Below are 17,581 nucleotides of genomic sequence, written 5' to 3'. Positions count from 1 at the left end.
CTGTGCCTCACTGAAACAGAATTTAACTGAATGTAACTGAAATTTATATCAAGGATTTCCTTTACATCCAAAATCCAAGACCAAATTAAGTGTTTGTTTATGTGTTATTCTTATCCCACCAAAGGCAAAAGGTCCATAGAATTTATGTAATCTTTAACTCAATCCTCATTAGAAAGGATATTTAAAAAAATGATGGTAGAGAAAAATCTATTTGATCTAATATTATTGAAAAATACACATGAGAGAACCTATTGAATTATTTAATCTTTTGAATCCCAAGATGTCCAGTTACATAAATACATGGCATATGCAATGGGTACCATGGGCTATCTGCAAGTCCCTAGAACAGTCCTCTTAACTCAGAAAATACTTGTTAATCAGTTCCGATGAGAGTTATTTACACTTTAGGCACAGGACTTAAGAATATGAAAACTACAAATGATCAGAAATGTCTACTTGAGACATTGCCACATTAAGTGGACATGCTCAGTCTTCAAAAGAGCGAAGTGTCCTTCCTGTTACAAAGGATCAGACCTGCTTTATCAGATTCATTTCTCCTAACACACATACCTTGCAGAGCACGGCAAAGACTAATCACTTCCCCCATGTTAGTACCCCTTTTGGCATTCACTACGGAATGATTACACATAGTCCTGGGACTCTCTTTAACACCATCCCAGGTTCCGTGTAAACTGACAGCGATGAGCCAGCAAGGCATCCGTTTCTGGTCCCCAAAACAGGAAATACTGAGCCAATCCCCATTAGAAACTAAGACAAGTACATAGAGGTACAGTTAATTATCAGATTTTGTATTATGGGAAACATATACTCTCAACCCCCGTTGTCTAGTTATTTGGCACCTTATCCAAGGCTTACCTCTAGGAAAACGTTAAATATTAATATAAGCTAAAGCCCTCTGTTTCAAGTCTTCCACAAAGTAACCTCCAAAATGATGATAATGCTAGAAAAGAAGACGGTGAATTGCATTTTCCCACAGAGCTGCTCTAGGCTTCTTGCATCAGACTTGTTTTATATCTTTCACTATTGTGCTGTTGTTTAGGTATTTTTCTTCTTCACTCTCCAACAACAAGATACTTACAGCAAAGTGACAACAAAAGAACAATTTATTGGGAATATTAGTGCAAAGGAGGAAATTACACATAGCCACGCACGTATCACTCTGTCTCCAAAGAAACTGCCTTGCAAGTAGTTCTCAAAATTAAACTTGTTATGAAAATCACAACATTTTTTAGTGCAGAATAAGACTTCAAGAATTTTCTAGTGATACTGCCCTATTTTACAGGTGAAGAAACCAAATCTTGGGGAAGTTAAATTCACTTAGACCCATGGAACAGTGCAGTGTAGGTGCCTGGCTTCTGGTTTTGGCTCTTGCCATTCATTATCAGTATGACTTGGGGCAAGTCACATAATCTCTGAACCTCACTTTACTCTAATGTAAAATGGGTCTATTCATTCCCATGGAACAGAGCCTGGAAATCAGATCTCTCTGGCTACGTATGTTGGGACCGCAGTCTGACTGTACTGGCCCCCTCCTCCCAAGCATTCCCAAGCCCTATTCTGTTCTCATCCACAGCGGGACGTGAACATATCTGTGAACATGTAAGTAGAGCTCTCACCAAACTCAGCTCCTGGAAGAAAACAAACCAAAAGAGAAAATAAATTTGAGACAAAAAAGTAGCACTGCATGAGAAGTTTGGTGCTGGGACTGACTTACCACCAGCTAGTTAACCTTTTCATATACAGATGAAGGAACTGAGGCCCACAGAGGTGGAGCACTGGGTCAAGGCTGAAAACCTATTAAATGACAGAGCCTGGACTATCCCAAACCTGTGACCTCTGAACTCATGGCCAATACTTTCCCAAGACTCTCCTCTGATCTGACATAGTTTAGCTCTGAGGAAGCTCTTGCTTTCCAGGCATGTCTTTTCAATACGCTGCAGAAAAGATCAATTGTCCAGATTTACGATAGACACAAACCAAATGATCCTGGGCTATTTGTTCTAGAAGCAGATCCTCATTGGTGCCTATCTGTTTCTAAAAATGGGGTGGGGGGGAGATACACATGGAGAGACTTAAATGGAAGCTTCTGGAACTTTGTGAGCAGGGCTTCTGTCCGTAAGATCTGGAAATGAAATCCTCCTCCAAGGGGAGGAGGTCACAGGCAAAGACACCTATCTACAGCAGGTATCCGAACAAGTCTGGAAGCCATTCTTCATTGGGGCAAGGAATAGGGGTCTTCCTTCAGACAAAGAAGCCAAATGTGGAGCAAACAAATGGATGAAAAAAGAGTACTCTCTGTGGTGACTTTGGTTTTTCTTACAAAGGAGGGCATGTGGCCAGTTGGTTTCTCCCAGGAGAGACCAACTCTCTGCTCCATGTGCCCAAGACAGTCCCTGATCTCCCTTTCTTGGAGGCCAGGGACCACCTGCATCTTTCTCCTGGAGGACTAAAGCAGCTATTGGAGACTCAAGGTGTCTCCCTCTGCCCTTGACCATGTTGCAGGTGTGTGAAAGCACAGAAGCTCTTCACACTGGAACCAGACAGACTGAGCATTAGCCAACTCCTGTGGGTAGATGATTCTCCCAAATGGTCAGATAAGCTCATGTGTCTTCCACAGCACTGGGGTAGCTATGCATAGGAGTAGAGGGAAAGCACGTGCTTTGGAGTCCAACAGACCTACACTCAAAACTGTTCATCTCACTGGCTGAATGATGCTCGACAAGTTACTTCTCTTCTTTGAGCAATAAAACTGGAGCAAAGAACGTCTGCCTCCCTGGGCTCTTGGGCAATGATAGGAAACAAAATGCAATGCTAGATCAGTGCCTGGCACATAGCAGATGTTAGATAAATGGCAGCTTCTTTGTCTTCACGATGAGCCTGGTAACTGAGAGATTTCTAACAAAAAAGTTTGAGCCATTGAGGAGTGACCTCCAAGGTTCTCTCCCAACAACACTAGCTGTTTATGGACTGTATGCTTGTGCACTCCCCGGATTCACAGGGTGAAGCCTTAACCCCCGCCCCCATGTGATGGTATTAGGAGGTGGGGCCTTGGGAAGTAACTGGGTTTAGATGAGGTCTGGAGGGTGGAGTCCCCATAATGGGATCAATATCCTTATAAGAGGAAGAAATACCAGAGTTTACTAACTCTACCCCACCCCCACAACCCCGACCAAGCACAAAGAAGAGGTCAGGTGAGCACACAGCAAGACAGCAGTTGTCTGCCAACAGGAAATGGGTCCTCACCAAGAACCACACCTGCTGACCAAGGTCCCTGACCTTGTACTTTCAATCCTCCTGAACTCCAAGAAATAAATATCTGTTGTTCAAGCTACCAGGTTTGTGGTATTTAACTTTACCCCTCTAAAGTGGCTGAGATACCAGGCTTGCTATGTTCCAGGTGAGGTGCTATAGTACCAAAACACACAAAGCTTGCCTGGAGAGTCCGAGGCAGGAGCCAGATTCAGAGGCAAGAGCAAGGATACTTTTCTACCTCTTGGAATACACAGCCATGTGCTCTGGCATTCTGGCTCTGCCCCCTTCATCTGGCCACAATACCATGTGGTATTACAACTTCTGAATGTTAAGAAACCTTATATTTCCTCAAGTATCAGTACTTAATTTTTCGTTCCACACATAAAACTCTGTGAGTGGAAGGCTGCTGGCCCCCTTGTCAGAGGTAATTTCTCAAGGCTCTGCATGGGATTTAACGGGAGCCATATGGTTAAGTCTGTCAACCCTCCCAGAAAGCATCCCCCTGAAGGGCCCTCGTAAATGTTCTTGGGGCTGTGAAAGATCCAGCAACTTTCTAACAATAAAGCAATGTTCATAGCCATGATACTCAGCAAAACACAAAGCAGGAAGTAATGGCTTCTCTTCTGAATTCCTCAAGAGGGTCTTCAAGCTATCCTGGCAAAGGGCTATGGGCCAGTGACAACCTGGGACCTGCTGGTCTGCTGCCTCCAGCAGAAAGAAGACTGGCCTGGATGTCACTAACATCAGCCTGTGGTGGGCAGCGGTAGTCTTAATCATGCCCAGTTCAAGAAAACTCTTAATAGTGATTTCACACACCTACACATTTACAGAGCAAGCACATTCCCGAAAGATAAACTGTCTTACTGAAGTCTTCCTTAAATGCTCTTTTCTGTGACAGCATCATTTATGGACCTCCCATTCCCTACCCCCACCACCCCGAGCAACAATGACACAAAAATCTTCAGATCGATGACCATTCCCATCTCAATGGACACCACCAACAGCAACAGCAACTCCTGCAACAAAGCCATGTGACTCTGGTAGAAAAGGTAGCACTGCTTTTGATGGCAACACATCTGAGATGTAACAAGCTTTTATTGCTATTGGTACTATTATTATTTTCCTTAGTAATGTCCAATGAGCTATGGCTGATATTCTGCATGATACATAGCGTCAGGGATTGCAAAGAGAAGAGAGAGAGGAGTGCAGAAAGGGTGAGAGGAGGCACAATTCATGATGAGTATTGACTCCTCTTTATTTTTACATAAAACAAGATTTCCTTCTATGGCATTTTATGTAAATTTCTGGCTAAGTATTCAGTCTACACTGCCCAGCTACAAGCCCATGCAAATAGGGTTTATGATATCACACAGACATGGACACGTCTGTGCCAGGAATATAAGTGATGTAAAATCAAGGAGGAATTTCATACATACATGGCTTCCTAGATGCATGCTGGTGACCATATTTTCAAGTTTCCTGATACCTTAACTAGAATATTCCACAATGAGCCAGATACCTTCTGTCCAAATATGGGCCTTGGTAGGAACACTTGTATATTTTAATGTTATGCATAGAACATTTCTATATTGTGAACCATTATGATCGAGTAATTTTCACCAATCACTGGCAAGCTTGCTTATTTGCCCAAATCCCCAGAGAGAACAGAATCTGTAGAACATTTGGAATACAGAAAGAATCCAGGAAGAAAAGGTATGAGGTACAGTGGCAGTGCCTCCCACAACCGATCAGAATTCTGTACTCATGTCCATCCTTATGGATCTCTACGTTCTAGACTGTCTTGATTGTTCTCCGGAAGAGTTAGTGAGCCTGAATTACTTGCTTGCACTTACTCCATAAAGGACAATAGGCTTCTTTAGGAAAGCTCGGATCTACTAAGATTAAGCCACCTCCTCAACTGCTTATTGGCTCCTACAAAAACATCTCAGGCGGGGAGAGACAGAGAGACAGAGAGACAGAGAGACAAAGAGAGAGTGAGAGACAGAGAAAGGGAATTTACATCACCACTACATGTCCATCTACCATTTTTCCCAGGTTCTGCTGACTTAATCCTGAATTAATGAGCCTGTCACATGATATCTAATAAAAATGACTGCACTAGAGATCCTGCTTGGAATCTGCCACATATTTGGTCCAAGGCCGAATCGATTTCATCTATATTTAACACATGCTTGTTTTCTGTCTCACTTGTCTCCCCCACAGCCCATGGCTTGACTCTTTTTTTTTTTTTCCCCCCATCTGGAAAACTTATCTCCTAAAATGCTACCATCAATCAGCCAAAGACACTCTTCCCGACAGAGCGTCTGCCAGTCTGACTAAGCACAAGTAGTCTCGAGTTTGGGGATGCCTCCCACACTCTCTAGCGCCGTGTGTTTTTCTAGCCTGCCTAACCACACGAGTGCAATTTGGGATATTTATACTTACCTCTAGTTTCTATCGGGATAACAGCGTTACTTTGACCGAACGGGGCATAGGGCATGGTGGAGGGGGTGAGGAGGATATGGGCTGGCACGGAAGTTGCCTGTGCTGCTTATCGACCTATTTTACGTTTCTTTCTTTGGATTTTTGCATTTCCACCCATTTTGGTCTACACTGGCTCAGTGCCTGCTCAAATAGTAGAAAAATCAAATGCTTACAAAAATGCATGAATTCGGTCCCCAAAAACCTTCCCCGGACACCAGTGCTGTTCCCATTTCCAAGCCTTTCCTTGTCCACACCAACTCCCCACACGTACAAGCCTCTAAGCTTAAATACAGCACAAAAGAAGGGTCAGAAAAGAAAGCAAAAGTAAGGTTGGCAGCAGAAGCCAAGCACCGGGAAAAGGGAAGGAAAAAGGGGGAGCAGGAGACAGGCGGCCCCCTCCCTCTCCCACAAAGTTCCAGTCGTGAACACACACCCACCGGCCACAGCAAAAAGCACTGTGCGTGGGCACAGGTGGGTCCCAGCCTCCCTGCCTGGATGCAGCTTAAGCACTGAGCCTGAATGAAGACTTTCATTGCTGTTTGCTGTTTTTGTTGGCCAGTAGCCATGGCAAACATTTGCAGGTGGCTTGGCCAGATTTTGACACTTAAATATTTGAGGTTGTGATAAAAATCAGAATATTACTACAATATGGTTCTGTGCAGTCTCAAAAAAAAAAAAAAAAAAACTATCTGCAATTTCAAATGCTCATTTAAAGACACAGTCTCCAGAGGGAACTCATGTTTTAAAATAAGTACTCATTTCCTCTTTGCTGGGAGAAATAAAAGAGTCAACCATCCCCAAATGTTACCACCTAGAGTTTCATTCTGAATCCACTGGTGAGATGGGTTGGGTTGTTCCTTGCTGAGCCCCCATGGCCATCCGGGCAAGGTTTTGCATGGGTCACATGGGGAAAATGGAAATGACAGGATGTGTGGGTTGAAATTAACATTGTAAGCACGACAGGGAAGGATCTGAAGAAAAGAAACAGCCTCCCTCAAGCTTGGCAATGACACAGAGTCCCAAAAGTGACAATTATCTCCTAGAACACACCAGGAGAGACACACAGCACCCCAGGATTGGGAGTAAATGAGAAGATGGAGTGGGTTGGGAGGTCCCATGTACCAGAGAAACACTCCCACCCATCCAGGCACAGTGACATAGCCTGGAAATGTCACCCAACGATACAGCCCTGGGCCAGCTGGGTAAATTGTTGACAGAGTCAACACCCATCTCAGAATTGAGTGCTAACCCTTAAAAAATTGTTTCACAAAACCCAGCCTTGTACTAACAATGGCTGAATACTAAGGGCCTCCAAGAGGGTAGTTGGGTTGGGGGTTGAGGGGGAGGCAGGAGAACTCCAGGGGGGAAGGAATGTTGTAAAATTGCTAGTAAACTCCAACACATTTTATGTTTTTTCCCCTTGAAAGAAAAATAAAATAATTATCATTAGCTGGCCTAACTGTGAATTGTCTGCCTAAAGCCAAGCCACTAGAGTAAAGGAGTCCAGTGAGATTTAGATGCTGTCTTTAAAGAACCCACCCCACCCTCTTAGTATATTATAGGTTTTTGCTTTAGATGGTGGCAATATTTGCTCCCATAGTCATTTGAAAAGAAGAGAAATATTTCACAGGGATACTAGCTCATTTAGTATTGGCTTCTTCCAACAAAGCTAAGCATTCGAATGGCCAGAGTAATATTCTGTTTCTTAAAAGGGAAATCAAATGTACCTATGACAGACTCACAAAACAGTCATTGCCCAGAGCATTCATTTGTTAAGATGGGTCTTCACAAATCACAGCCCATCTGGGAAGCTGAGAAACGTTGAGAGACAAAGTACCCCCTCTTCCAGGGCATTCTAAGAAGGAAGAAGCCAATGTCGTTCCTGGTGCTCGCTCTTGATCTGAAATTCTACAGGCATTAATAAAGAAGGGGAGGGGATAGCAGCTGCCTGGCTCATTGGTAAAGCCTGTGACTATTGATTTTGGGGTTGTGAGTTCAAGCCCCATGTTGGGTGTAGAGATTACTTAAAAATAAAATCTTTAAAAAACAAAAACAAAAACAAAAGGGGAAAGACACACTGGCAAATTGTGGGTCAGCTTTTAATGCTCTTTTTTTTAATCACCATATCCAATATTCAACTGAATATTCACACTAAATTCTGATGAACATACCAAACACCACAAGTTCACTTTCCTATTTTAAAGAGAGAGAATTCTGGGAACGTACCGCAAGTCGTTCTCAGCTTCCAGCAATATAAATTTATCAGAGGTCTTTGGCTTAAGTTACTACCTTTTCTTCCTGAGAACTCGACTGCTCTTAAATCTTTTATTTCCTCTTCACTCTGCTCTTGTGAGGGTGGAAAGAAGACACACCACCATCATCCTGAAGATAAGGAAGCAGGCCAGAGATTCTGCATTTCTGAGAAGCTCACCACTCATGCCCAGGCTGCGGGTCCTCAGACCACACTCTAAATAGCCAGGGGCTAGAGTTGTCACCTGAGATTTAGAAGTGAAAATTCTTTCCATCCCATAATACAGAGTGTCTGGGATTCTGACAGGACCTTTCTGCCAATTTTGCTCAATACCATACTATTGTCTTTTTTACATAAATGAGGGGGAAAGGGCTTGCTTTTTTGTTTGTTTTGTTTTGTTTTGTCTATTCCAGGAATGAGCCTGGGCCAATACAGAGGAAGGGGAGAGCTAATAAAGAGGTATTAACAAGGAGAAGAAGCAAGGAAGAATTATCAAAGGAAGGAAGACTGGAAATACATGAAAGGCCCAGGGGATGTGCTCAGCAGATCTTAGGAACCAAGGGACACACTCTTGGGGAGGGAAGTAAACTCGTGAAACTTCCCTCTACCATCCTTAAGCATTTGGCCTGAAAACTATGTTCTCCTCTCCATAACATCCAAGGTGCTTTCCACAGTCACAAACCTTGTCTGAAGAAATGATAGCACAGAATGACTTGCTTTGGCCCCTAAAGTCCAGGACAAAACAGTCTCCACCCCATAGGGACTCCCCTCCCTTCTCCCATTAAAACATCATTCTACATGTCAGGTGATCTCACACCAACCAGGAACACCAACTTCTGTCTCATCCAGTCTGAGCACCAGAAACAAGGAGAAACTCCAAAACATTCTCTGAGCTCCAACCAGGCCCCAGAGACAGCCGAGGAAGTCTCCTTACCCGATCTGGCGGTTGGTGGAAGGTGCCTGTGTGATGACAGAGCTGGACTGGGGTGACGGCATGGCTTGCTGAATCACAACGCTGGTGTCATGGTTGGGCATCCGGGTGCTGCCAAGCTGGTGAGCTCCGGGCCCCGCCATGGCCCCACCAACTGTGTTATGCATCGAGATATTCTGCCCAGAGAAGACAGAGGGGAAGGTCAGAAGAAGTCAATGTCTTATTGTGCTCTTAAGCTCTCAGAGGACAAAATTGAGAATCTGGTCTTGTCAACTAAGTAAAGAGTTACGGCTTCTGGCAAGACATGGATCCATCTGTCTTGTTATAACTTACAACTATGAGCAGATGAAAAATAACTACCTACCCTAACAGTTTAAAGTCAAGCATATAAGAAAATACCTTAAAGTTCACTAATCACTCTGTCGCCATCCTGATGTGAGGTTTATATCAGAGACATTTGGTGCATATCTTCCTGGACTTGGTGTGATATATACTGCATTTGAAAATGATTTCCATTGTAAGTGCACAATACTATGATTTACTGCAGAACTGCTCAGCAACCTGCTTTGAATGACACTCACACTGGGTTATTGTTTCTTTTGCAGTCCTAGGAGAGTGACCAATCAGCTATTTTTTTCCCCTAGGAAACTACTACTTTTCCAAATCATAATCTGGGTCCTCATGACCCAGCCTCAGCTACCTGGAGAGTGAGGATGGATAACGAGAACAGATGACTGGGTGTCTGGAATCCAGTGCCAAGAGCAAAAGTTGCAACTTTCTACTGCATTTCCATAAAATCAATCTCTAATGATTTTAATGGAATAATGGAATACAGAACAATGACTGCTTGTTCATTCACTCGTTCACTGTCTTCCTCTAGAATGCAGAATATTTGTGTTCATAGCTCTCTCTCATGGTGCTAGGAACACAGTAGGCACTCAACAAACACACGTCGCATGAATAAACTAGTGAAGGCATAAATGAGACATCTGAGTCACTTAAGGGAACTAACATCATGTGCTTATTTCTGATGACATGAATGAAGGTTTCTTTGTTTAAAATGCAAAAGTAAGGTGAAACATGCAAGGTCAAGCTGTCTTAAAAGACAGCTCTTCCTATTAAAAAAAAAAAGTCACTGGGACAAAAGAAGAGGATTCACATGGGGGTAGAGGAAGTCTCATCAACATGGCAGAGCTAACAGGTAAGAAATTCAGAGCCTAAAAAAGAAAGGGAAAGTATAGGGTAAAGCCAAGTAAGTGGGCCTCTGTAAACAGCTAAGCACAGCTCTTCAGCTTAGAAGGGTAGTGAAATTTGAGAGGTCAGTTGGACAATGGGCTGAGGATGGCAGGAAAGAAATGGAGTGTCACTAGCAATTTACTAGAGGGAAAATATATATCTGTCTGCGCTTTGGGGTTAGCAAAGAAAAAAATAAATGTTACCCAGGAGAACCAGAAGTGGTTCTTTGAAGTTCTTCTGCAAAGAACAGGATTTCCTGCACTATGTGTTAAATGATGGTGATAACATATATGGTATTTGGGGTGGCTGTGTCCATCACATTGCACCTTTCCCAGATTTCTGATTTCTAAATCCTGACCACACAGTTTGTCAGAAGTCCAGATGGAAACTGGGCACCTGGCTTAGACTGTGAGCTGACTGTGTTATCGTGGGATCCCAGAGGCATGAACAGGCTTAAATACACACACGTGGTCCAAAGGCTCCTCTTGTACACTGGAAGGTTTTTCTGACGTGGGAAAATATTGGGGTTGGTCAAAGCAAGATGAAAGAAAATGGTGATTTGTGTTGGAGTGGCAGTGCAGGGATACGCTTAAGTTCTTTTTATAGGGTCTAGAGACTTGAACTAAAATAATAATGAAAATAAAGATAATTGTGTTACTTCTTTTGAAAGTGAGCCTTAACGTATTTCCCTGGGTCCTAATGAGGCCTTGATGAAGTCAACAGTTACAAATATTTATTTTTTCTCTGTTGTTTGGATCCTCGGAGATACTCAACAATTTTCCATCTTGCTCACAGTCATCTACTTTGCCAGTAATAAATCTCAGGCACAGAAGGACTTCAGACTTTCCTTTTAGAATTGTTTCTCTTGGGGCACCTGGGTGGCTCAGTGGGTTAGGCCTCTGCCTTCAGCTCAGGTCATGATCCCAGGGTCCTGGGATCGAGCCCTGAGTTGGGCTGTCTGCTCAGCAGGGAGCCTGCTTCCTCCTCTCTCTGCCTGTATTTTAGTCAGGGTTTATAAGCTTAGATGGTCAAATTTATATTGCCTAGTGATGGAAAGTTCAAATTTTTTGATTTTTCAATATTAAAAAGGCTCTGTATGCATGGTGGGGCTATGTAAATACTCTTTAAAAACTATGGCCCTATTAATCTTACGAGTGCTATTTATGGGTCAAGCAATGTAAACTGTATAAATGTAAAAACAAACCCATACATATCCCTGGAATATATGGTAAAAACAAAAAATTCTTCAATAATCTCCTCTTTCCACCACACATGAAACCCACAAATTCTCCACACTCCTTCCCCCAGACCCAGAGAGTAATTTCAAAACGTTTTGGAAATATAAACAATTAGACAAGCATTATCATTTCATATTAAGAGAAGATTTTTTTTTTCTTTAAACATTACATAGTAACTCAAACATGAAATTATTTTCTGAGTTCATATTTTCCCAATTATGGGTTCAAAACCTGTCTTCATTGATAAAAAGAATGGCATTTTACCTCTGGATAAATTAAATATCCAATTTCAAAAACACAATGAGTGACCACATCTTGCAGAGTTATTTTTGCTAGTATAGGTGCAGAGATTTGGGGCTGGCCAAGCAGTGTCACCAAACCAGAGGATGGGGGTTAATATGCAGGGAAGGATCGGAGGTATTCCTTGAGGCTCAGCCCCTGGCCTTCTCTTGTTCAACATTTTTATCAACAGCTTGGATAAAGATGTAAAAATCATGCTTGTCAAATCTACAGTTGACACGATGTTGGGAGGCACAGCTTATGTTCTGGGTAGTAGAGTCAGGTTTTTACTTGAGCCAAATTTGTGATCTAGCCTCCAAAAATGCTAACATATATCTAGGTTACTATAGGATAAGTGCAATGTCCAGATCAAGGGAAGTAATTATTCCACTGGAGAGCATGCTGAACTGACCACATTTGGCCACCACATTTTAAGGGGGAAATTGACAAATAGCAGGGAATGAAAGCAATGAAGGCATCCAAAATGCATCACAGGAAGAACCGTAGAAGAATCAGGGAATATTTAGTCTGAAGAAGAAAAGACTTAGAGGGTCATGCTAACTGCATTCAAATATTTGTGGGATTAGACATAGTCTATGCTGCTCCAGAGGGCATAATTTCAAAAAAAAATGGGATCATGATGATAAAAGCCGATGATGACTATAATTTGAGCTCTTATTTTGAAGCAACCACTATGGTAGATGCTTTATAAACTCAGCTCTAATCCTTGCAATGACACTACAGGGTCAGCATATTTATCCTCAATTTAAGATGATAAAGAGAGTAAAATTCCTCACCATCACTAAAAATATGCCATTCACCTCTAGCCACCCTCACTCCTTCTGGACTGATCCTTTAAAAATACAAATTTAATCTTTTGTCCAAAGACAAAACAAGCTGTCTTATAAAGCACTGAGCTTTCTGGCATCAGAGTTAAGCCAGTAGAGACTAGTGGCCATCTGTCAAGGATGTCACCAAGAGGATTTTTGCATCAAGGAGGGAAATGGTGCTACATGACCTCCAAGGTTTCTTCTATTGCTAAGATTCTCTCACTTACATGATCCATGGTTCATGCTTTGGCTCAGTGCTTCCAAACAATTAGTAATGTGTGATAATGTTGGAAATACACTGGCTTAGGGGTTGGGAGGTCTGTCCTTGTTCTGGATCTCTACCCTTACTTGCAGCCATGGGACCTAGATAAATCATTCAACCTCCCCCAGCTCTGTAGCCTCATCCCTAAAAGCAGGGGGCTGGACTACCTTGTTTCCAAGATTGTTTCCGGCTCAGATACTCCACAAGTCTCTCTCTATGTTACATTTTATGAGAACTTAAATACCCAAACAGACTTTTTAGACTCTGATTCATGGGCCTACAGACATTGATTTCTCTCCATAACCATAAGCTTTTGCAGAAATGAGCCTTCTGAAAATTATAGCTTTATGCCAGACCCAAGGGATCATGATTCAAGAAACGGATCCAACACAAAGTAAAATTTCTCAAACTTCAAAGATGAAAACTCCACAAACTATTTTCACTATTTTCACCTAAATTGTTCGCTTTTTGGTTCCAATTTCTCTGCATGTTCCTTTGACTTCTCACTCCCTTCATATCCTGCAATATTCCTTGCTCTCCATTCACTCTTGTTCTGAGACATAAAGGGTGTGAATGGGATGAGAACTGGGGGCATAATGAACCTTGATTGCATATTCCGTGAGCTTGAGGTAGAGTGGTAATTGTCTTTCTGCATGCATGGGCTTGGAATACAATATGCAAAAAAACAACCAATGTATATGAATATACGTTCTTATAAATACCTATATAATTTCAGGGTGTGGTAATGAGGGATGAAGGGCAGTGGACCACAAATGAAAGTAAAAGTTGGAGCATACAAGGAAAAGGTTGTTGATTCCCATAAGGTCCCAAAATGTTATCTTCAAATCTATATTCTGTCCAACTGCCAACCTGTGGAGACTTTATGGGTTTCTCTATAAAGAGCCAGGGTCATCCCGACACGCGTTTACAAGTCGAGTTGTGCAATCTTGGAATTGTCTGCATCTTAATGATGCCCGGGCAGTTACGAAGACTTTCAGAACTTCCCAGATGTAAACATCCATGAATTGCATCCAAAAGGTGTCTGAGACATTCACAGGATAACAAAAGTTCTAACCTTCCAAAAGAGACTAAGCTTTCTAGAGGTCTAGGAAGGATTCTAGAAGGATTCTCACTCCTCCTTCCACATGCTCTTGGGAGCTAGAATACCAGTGTATTTTGAATTCTACTAAGAGAGTAGGCTGCTCCATGACAGAGGAGACAGTGAAGTATTAAAGGGAACATGGTGGGGCTGGAGAGGAGATCAGGGACCATGCCAGTGGCCTCTCTCTCCATAACACTCTCCTTAGTGTAGCTGTTCAGTGAAAGAGGAACCACGTAAGATAAGAAACCATCTCAGATAAACTTTGCAAGAGGGGAAGGGAGAGGAGAGCACAGAGCATTGTGAAAACACCAGCTGTGACATGTACATTTAAATTCTGCTTTTTCAGAGTTTGCTACTTATGCCAGAAGAATTCTAAAGGGAACCATGGTACAGACGAAACCATGAGCACCAGAATAGGACTCAAGCTCAGATCAGCTCCCTATCCTCCGGAGCATGTTAAGTTCTCTGAGCCATACCTTCTCATCTTTAAAATAGAGATTATCCTCTAATGGACAGGGATGTAGGGAGTCTTGTATGAGATAACACAGGCCCCAGCAGAAGGCCGACTGCATACATGTACTTTTTCTCCTTTTACTATAGTGTATAGTTCTAAATATGAAGCTCAGAGAGTAGCGTTCATTTTGGGTGGCTACTTCCCATGCCTGCTTTTAACAGAAGTATTACTAATAATGGCTAGTGCTCATACAGCATTGCCATTTGTCAGAAAACTCATTTAATCCTTATCAGTCTAGGAGGTGGATAGGATGATTAATCCTCATTTTATAGATGAGGAAACTGAAGCACAGAGAGGTTAAGTAACTTGCTCAAAGTTATACCACTATGAAGTGGAAGAGCTTAGATCCAGGCCATCTGGTTTCAGAGTCCAGGCTCTTACCTACTAAGCCATACTGCCTCTACAGTCTTACTGTAAAAATATTTTCTAGTGGAAAATGGCATGGCAAAAAAAAATTGTATCTAATATCCTTTCTAAGGACATTAAAAGAAGTTATTAATGCTGCTATGTGATCCTGAGAATTACAGTCATACCACTAACTTGGGTCAATGTCATCACCACCATCTTCATACCTACAAAAGCCTGGGACTATACCATTAATTCACTTCGAAGTTATTGATTAGTGATCATCTTAAGGTTATGTTGCCTGCATAGGTCTTTCTAGATTGGGTTACACCAAACAGGGCAGATTAAGATTAGGGAAGAAAGCTGTAATTCAAAAACTGCTGAACAATACTTCTATCAAACTATCAAAACAACCAACTCTCACTCACTCATTCTTTGATTTTAGTTCACCTTGGTCAACAGTTCCCAGAGTTAAGAAATAGGCTGAGAGAGAGATAATCTCTCCAAAGTTTGGATCAAGTTCAATTTCCAAGGCAACTTTCTTTACAGTGGGTAGAAAAGGCAGCTTGTACACTGATGTGATCCTCAGTGGCCTTTAGCTACTCACCCGTTTTCAGGAAGTAAGCAGCCCCGCCTCCAAGTGGGGTTCTAGACTCAAGTCTGCAGGATACAGAGCAGCAAGATCAGTCTGACCGGACTGTGCTCTCCTCCTCCAACCCAGACCTCTGTCATCCTCTCTAATACTGGGTTTAGACAACAGAGCCCCGAACCATCCCTGTAAGAATTTTATAGCTATTCATTTAATACCACAGTAAAATGCTCAAGACAATAAATGTCTTCTCAGGTGCCACCCTGGACTGTGAGAAACAGTTTTTGGGTGTCTCTCAAAGATCCTGCTCCTTCCTCTTCTGATTCTTGGTGCCATGGACTGTTGGTGTCTCTCCTCTCACCTCCCACTTTATTGTCTTGGTTAATCTTGCTAAGTATAATCATATGGGTTAAAAGGAAGGAAATGATGCCACTTCATTCAGGTTACTAGAATTACAGTTGAGCACATTCTCGTGGTTGATGCATCTACAGTTATCTTGGAAATTAGAAACTATTCCCACTGAAAATATTGTACTCACAGCTCACTGGTAAAGTTCCTCATTTCTCAAGAGTTCTTCAAGAAAGCTGCGGCACCAGCCTACTTAAACACTTTTGCTGGCCATATCTCCGATGTAGGACTCGAGCTTTTCACAATCTAATTTCAATCAATCTTTCCTATATCACCTCCTGGCAACCCATCTTCTCTATCTTCTCCCCTCTCACTCACACACACAAACCTCAATGCTTCTTGACTATTCTACACCATTTCATGTTTCTTTTTCACCTTTGAACATAATATTTCCTCCTTGCAGTCAATCCAAGATCCAGTGCCGATGTCTCCTCCTCTGTGCAGCCTTCTCCCACTCCTTCTGACCCCATTAGCTTTCCTATTTCATGCTCCCATAGTGTTCTTTACACACCACCATTAAAGAGCCTGACTTATCTCCACAACAGTTTCCTCCAGCAAGGATTACACCAAGTTCATCTGAGGACAACCAGTGTCTGCTCCTTAACGTTCACCTTGTAGATGCACAATAAATTCAATTATTCAGTGAATAAAGGAAAGCTGTGTGCTTTTGAGCAAATTTATTGTTTCCCTTTGCTTCAGTTTTCTCATTTCTTAAATAGGAATAACTGTACCTTGTAAGATTTTTATAAATATTAAGTTAGGTAATACAAATGCAGAACTTAGTACAATGTTGGACACATTAAATGTCCAATAAATGTTAGTAGCCATTACTATAATTATCATTACCATTATGATCACAACCAATGCCAACACCACCTCTACACTAGGTAGACTCAAGTAATAATTCCTTTGTCCTCCACTGTATCCCATAAATACCTCTTTCAAAGTTCTGATTACACATTGGTATGTTTACCTATTTTTAAGGTCAGTCTTCCCCTTCTAGCTGTAAAGACTTTGACAACAGGAATTGGGTCTGGTTTCACATAGCTGTCCCTCGGGCCTAATAAAATACCTGTCACGTAGAGGCTTACCGAATAAACATGTAGGGAGTGAAACTAGGGCTGTGGAAAGAGGGAAAAAAAAAGTAAGAACTCTCCCAGAAGGCCTACAGTTTAGAGAGAATATGGAAATTTAGGGATAAAGGGGTATGAAAAACAAATGAATCTGAAAATTACCTTAACTTACACAAGCAATAGAGACAAAGAAAGACAACGTCATCTAGAGTTGATAAAGCCATGGCCTAAAGGGTGCAGGGCTAGTCAATGTGTCTGCGTTTTCCTGTGTGCGCCACCATTAAGCACATGATCTTGCTCAACTTCTTAGTCTCTTGATTTTGCCTTCATAATGACCCCCGCATCTGTCTTTTTTTTTGCTATCCCATGAGCTCCAGATGATCACCTCCTATCCTGATCACGCTAACAGCTTCCTACTGTCCTCCTGGCTTCCACCCTTCTGGTCCCTCCCAGACCACTCCAGACCTCATGGTCCAATGAACTGGTATGAATCAGCACTTTCCCAAATGCCATACCTTAGCTCTAAAATCTCCCAGAGCTCCCCATTGATTACAACGCCAAAGCCTACTCTTAGCCTTGCCTTCAAAGACCCTATATATCCAGCCTCATCCCTCAGCCCTGTCCCCTGTACCAACCCTCACTTCAGCCACATTTCTCTACTCACTACACAACTCAAGAGTTCAAAGTCTCCCCTTCACACCTTTACGGGGACAGTCTCCAGGCCCAGAATTTGCTCTCTGCATAGCTAATTCCCATCCTCCAAACA

The 17,581-nt window shown here is 42.3% G+C and overlaps 1 protein-coding gene across 3 annotated transcripts in view; it reads right to left on the bottom strand.

The window, feature by feature from the left end:
* The window catches only part of CREB5 (cAMP responsive element binding protein 5), a 410,198-nt gene that overhangs the window by 247,606 nt on the left and 145,011 nt on the right, over positions 1 to 17,581 (bottom strand). For all 3 annotated transcript variants that reach the window (XM_047695012.1, XM_047695011.1, XM_047695013.1), the window contains one exon: positions 8,943 to 9,115. In XM_047695012.1, coding sequence (XP_047550968.1) covers positions 8,943 to 9,115 — 173 coding nt within the window. The remainder of the gene's footprint in view (positions 1 to 8,942; positions 9,116 to 17,581) is intronic.

Source organism: Lutra lutra, chromosome 11, assembly GCF_902655055.1.
Source record: "Lutra lutra chromosome 11, mLutLut1.2, whole genome shotgun sequence".
Taxonomy (NCBI): domain Eukaryota; kingdom Metazoa; phylum Chordata; class Mammalia; order Carnivora; family Mustelidae; genus Lutra; species Lutra lutra.
This window is presented reverse-complemented; position numbering and strand designations above follow the sequence as displayed.